Source organism: Micropterus dolomieu, linkage group LG10 (genome assembly GCF_021292245.1).
Source record: "Micropterus dolomieu isolate WLL.071019.BEF.003 ecotype Adirondacks linkage group LG10, ASM2129224v1, whole genome shotgun sequence".
Lineage (NCBI taxonomy): Eukaryota > Metazoa > Chordata > Actinopteri > Centrarchiformes > Centrarchidae > Micropterus > Micropterus dolomieu.
In genome coordinates this window covers 485,965-491,421 of record NC_060159.1, presented here as the reverse complement: position 1 = coordinate 491,421, position 5,457 = coordinate 485,965, and the positions used below count along the sequence as shown (strand labels likewise).

The following is a 5,457-nucleotide window of genomic DNA, read 5'->3' as shown; positions in this document are numbered from 1 at the left end:
GTGCTGTCTCTGTGCTATGATGAGCTCTGAATCCTGACTGAAAATCCTCAAATAAACTATTGCTCTGTAGAAAGTCACACAGCTGTTTAGCAACTGCTTTCTCCAGAACCTTAGAGAGAAATGGAAGGTTAGATATAGGTCTATAGTTGGCTAAAACATCCGGATCAAGTTTGGGCTTTTTCAGAAGAGGTTTAATTACAGCTACTTTAAAGTACTGTGGTACATAGCCTGTTGATAAAGATAGATTGATCATATCTAGTATAGAGGTGCTGACTAAGGGTAAAACATCTTTAAGCAGCCTAGTCGGGATGGGGTCTAAGAGGCAGGTTGATGGTTTAGATGAAGAAATTATTGAAGTTAGTTGGTAAAGATTGAGGGAAGCAAAACTGTCTAAACATGTATCTGGTTATACAGCTGTTTCTAAGGTTCCTGAGTTAAGAGATAAGTCGGTGCCAATTGAGGGCAGGTCTTGGTGAACAGGCAGCATGGTCTGAAAAGGACAGCTGGTCGTCAATCATGACACCCAAGTTTCTCACCACCTTGGTTGGAGTGATGGTTGCGGAGTCAATTTGTAGTTTGATGTTATGGTGGATAGATTCCTTGGCTGGAATGACCAAGAGTTCAGTCTTAGAGAGATTTAGTTGAAGGTGGCAAGCCTTCATCCATGCAGATATGTCTGATAGACAGTGCGTGATCCGCGCTGAGACAGTGGGATCGCCTGGCGGGAAGGATAGGTAGAGTTGCGTGTCGTCTGCGTAGCGGTGGTAAGAGAAGCCGTGCGAGGAGTAAACGAGGAGAGTGAACAACCACTGACCTGGAAAGGCAGGGGAAAAGATGTAGTAGGACTGCTACAATGGTTGAGTTTGAGTGTTTCAAAGAATTGGCTAGTTATAGCCTCCACTTTGCCTGTGACGAAGGCAGCAAAGGTATCAGCAGGCAAGTGGGTGGTGGAGAAAATAATTTCCTTCAGATTTGCTACTATTGTCATTATTCTAATGTGCTTCATCAGGATGATTGAATAAAATATATATTTATTGATTAGACATGTTTTTGATATTTATTTTGGATAAATTGGTATGTTAATCGAGTAATAGGCAACTTTTCTTTCTTTAGAATAAACAAAATTAGTCGTTAGATTAATCGACTTGAAAAATAATCGATATGTACAGCCCTAGTATTGACGACGTAGCCTTTCGAAACAAAACCAGCATGGTAGCTAACGAATGACATCTGCACTAGGGTGTTCACTGTCGTTTTACCTGGTCCACGCTTGTAAAATATCCACCGTGGCGCGACTTGTAATGTTTTAATCCTGCGTTTCTCTGAAAAATGCTACAATGTGTCACCTAACCTGTGTGGCTCGCTGACATAAAGTGTATGCATGGGAAACACTGACTGAACTGTTTTCTTTTTACAAGCCAGGTCTTCAGTAACCCTATCCATAAAAAAAAAAAATAGTTTTGTGGTTTTGTGTCTCCCTCCATGTTGTTAGAGTTTGTGAGTAGAGGGGCTGTGTGGTGAGGAAGAGAGACAAGCAAAAGCTGGCAGGAAACATAATTAACTCAACATCAAACTATATCGGTATATATGATATTGTCTAATTTTATCTCTCTTGAAATTATATAGGTATATCTCACTATACTGATATACTGGCCAGCCATATCACACATACATTTAGGATGGAGTCTGTGTTACTGTTTTTTAATGTGTTTACCTGTGTATGTCTGTCTGTTCAGATGGATTCCGTAAAGTGATGCACATTGACACCGGTATTGTGAAACAGGAGAGGGACGGTCCAGTAGAGTTTCAGCACCCCTACTTCAAACATGGACAGGACGACCTGCTGGAGAATATCAAGAGGAAGGTTAAGTCATCTCTCCATTATCAGTTTATCTGTTCAGAATTCACATTTTAAAATATATATATAAATATAAAAGACGTCATGACTCAAGGGATCCCAGCAGTGCTTGACAAGCACATGTCGCAGCCATTACCAAATACTCCACAGTGAATGAATGACTCATAAACATTCAAAACTCCATCATGTAAATATGTATATATCATGGTCATTTTCACTGAGATCAGACATTGCTGAAAGCAGAGTAAAGTAACATCCACTTGCCAAGTATCCTAACAAACTGCTCAGCTGTTCTTCGAGGAACACTTAAGATGCTGAAAGCAAAGTCAGTTTAAGGAATTCATGTTCGTTTCATCTCTTTACACCAAGGGCGGAGCAAGGTGCAGATTTGTTTAGTCTTGTTAAATTAAAGTTTGTTCCTAAATATTCCCTATATCAAGACATTCACTCTGTCTGGTTCCTTTTCTCATTTGCTGGCTAATGTCTTGTGCAACACTCTCAAATAGTACTTATATCACAATTTTGCTGTAAACACAAGATTTGATTGTAATTTCTTTCTTTCAGGTTTCTAATGCTCGGCCAGAGGACAATAAGATTCGACAGGAAGACCTGACTAAGATCTTGGCAAGTGTCCAGAGTGTTCACAGCAAGCAGGAGAACATTGATGCCAGGCTGGCAACACTCAAGAGGTGAGACTAAAGTTCTGTACATTTCATACCCAAATATATATAACAATGACCAAAATATGGCCAACAACCAAAGTTGCATGTAGAGAATTCCACCAGTAAGGATCCAAACATATGGCACACAAATGAAAAAACAACCCTATTGTGGTATGGTAATAATACAGATATCATTAAAAAAAATAATAGTACTAATTAGGGATGGGGATTGATACCTGTTTCTAAAAGGACCTGGTTCCAAAATTTCTTAAAACCTGAAAATCAATAAGGTCCGAGCTTATCAATACTGCTATCGAGACTAGCGGGTCCTATAATGTAACGTTATGTCTCAAGCATCAAATCTGGTTGAACCTGGTTGATATACTCATCTCTGTCCTCAGTCTCTCATCCTGTATGTTTATACAAACACACCGTTAACTTGGCAATTAGCCAAATGTTAAAAACAAGCCAAATAGAAAGCTGTCTGTCTGTAGCATAGACTGGTCTTAAAATTTGACACATTGTTAAAAACTCAGCTGCTGGCTGAGACAAACTAGTCGCTCCTCCTTCGACCAGGTAACGTTACCTGCAGTCTCAATAAGGGTATCAATAAAAAGTAACAATCCCCATACCTAGTACTAATAATGATATTACTAATTAATAAAAATATTAGCATTGGACGGGCCCTCGCATGTGTAGCGCATCCGGGTGTAACACGGTCAAGCCGTATATTCCATAGCTCTGCCGGTGCGGCTCTGAATTATCAGATGCTTAGAACACGGAGGACTGAAACGTCTACCGGGTGCTGGTGGCTTGTAGATGTTTTCAGGGTGGGACCCTTATTAAACGTGTAAAATTTCGGACAGATCTGAGCATGTACAGTCTGTGTCATGGTGAAGCGTGGAACTTCGCCGCCACGCTGTTAACCAAAAACTTACAAGTTTGTGTACCCAAGTTAGCCACAGGCTAGCATTCATCGGCAGTCCCTTTGCCTGATCTTGTTAGGCATCCTAAAATAATACAATAAAATACATTACACAACAGTTAAAAATTACACTGTGTTAAAAATAATTCCTACATTGGCACTGAATATTTTAGTTAAACAAAAATCAGACAGAAGTCACAGGGTTAGTTCTGCAGTCCATTCTCTCTCTGTAAATGACCTAGGGATGAACCGATTACCGGTTTAACGGTTATTTTTATTACCGTACACATTTTAATTACCATGATAACCGGGTACGGTTAACCGTGCTGTTATAATCTCATGGCAAACACTGTCCAGCGTCTCCCAGACGCAGGTGCAGTGCAATGCAACGTCGATTTGTTTGGGTCAATGACAACACGGCGGAAGACAGCGCTGCAGAGGGAAACTTTTGATTGAAGAAAATAACCTTACAGTGAATGCAGGGTGAGTTAACTTTTAGCTTTGGTTTGTCTCTGACTTGCTAACAGCGTGTAAACTGAAGCTCTCAGTGTTGCTGCTCTTGTAAAAACGCTGCACGTTGTTCTGCTGCTGTGTGCGTCATGTCGGCAGAGTCTGTTCGCCCATTGCTCATAACACGTTACGTAGCATATCTAGAAACGCTACAGACTCCTCTGTATTCATGTCAGTTTTTGGGCTCATTACAGTTACTATCACGGTCTTCTAAAGACTTATTTGTTTTCATGTAATTGTCCACGGGATAATTGTATTACCTATAGGCCTATAATATAAAATATTGATAATGCACACTTAGATGATTTTCATTTGTTTACAAAAGGTATTTGCTGTTTTATTTTTTATGCAAACAAAATGGCAATTGTATTTGTAGTTCTCAATATAAAACATGTTGAAATGGTTTCTATGTGTGTATCAGTACATTTTAATATTTTTTGGCGCATTTTTACAATACCGTGATAATATTGTTAACTGTGATAATTTTGGTATAATTGCGATAAGAAATTTTCACACCGTTTCATCCCTAAAATGAACTTAACATGTTTTGTTAAGGGAGAATGAAGACCTGTGGAGGGAGATCTCTGATCTGAGACAGAAACATGCCCACCAACAGCAGCTCATCAAAAAGGTGAGCACTTCACTGGACTCATCACTTTTCACCATGTATTCACATACATGTCAACTTGCTTGTTTTATTAGGGGTCCAAGCCCGAGTGGGCTGGGAACCCACGAGGCAAGCTAACAAATATTTGCGAAACGCTAAAAACAGGAAGTATAATATATCTCAGGCTTGGAAAGGCCGATCAACACAAAACTTGAGGACCTTATGCGACCTAACAGAGGTACAGACAGTAAAGGTGATGTTGCTATAGACTAAATGAAAAATGGTACAGATATTTATAGTAGTGTTAATGATAACAATTGTAATGTTAATGATTATAATAACAATAGGACTAGTAACAATAGCTGTTGTAGCAGAGGGTGTCGAGCAGCCACAGATCCAGACTCCACAGCTCCAGAGCCAGAAACACCTGCAGGAAGTGATAGGAGGAGAGAGGAGAGGGACGAGAAAGCACAAGACTACCAGAAAGGGGAGAAGTTGTGTTAGTAACATGCAATAATGGGATAAGGTTGCATACAGAGGGAGAGAAAGTAGAGGAGAGAGGAGCTCAGTGCATCATGGGAAATCCCCCGGCAGCCTCCTGAACCCAAACTCGAACCTGGTTCCACAGGAGAGGAGCTTGATAGCTGAACGCTCTGGCTCCTAGTCTACTTTTGGAGACTCTAGGAACCACAAGTAACCCTGCATTCTGGGAGCGCAGTGCTCTGGTGGGGTAGTAAGGTACTATGAGCTCTTTAAGATAAGATGGTGCCTGACCATTAAGAGCTTTGTAGGTAAGAAGAATGATTTTAAATTCTATTCTGGATTTTACTGGAAGCCAATGCAAAGAAGCTAAAACAGGAGAAATATGATCTCTTTTCCTGGTTCCTGTCAGAAC

At 40.3% G+C, this 5,457-nt stretch overlaps 1 protein-coding gene across 1 annotated transcript in view; it reads left to right on the top strand.

Annotated features, from left to right (window-relative positions):
- Positions 1 to 5,457, top strand: part of hsf2 (heat shock transcription factor 2) — a 15,174-nt gene that overhangs the window by 3,433 nt on the left and 6,284 nt on the right. The window contains exons 3-5 of the mRNA XM_046061538.1: positions 1,737 to 1,864; positions 2,423 to 2,547; positions 4,511 to 4,586. Coding sequence (XP_045917494.1) covers positions 1,737 to 1,864; positions 2,423 to 2,547; positions 4,511 to 4,586 — 329 coding nt within the window. The remainder of the gene's footprint in view (positions 1 to 1,736; positions 1,865 to 2,422; positions 2,548 to 4,510; positions 4,587 to 5,457) is intronic.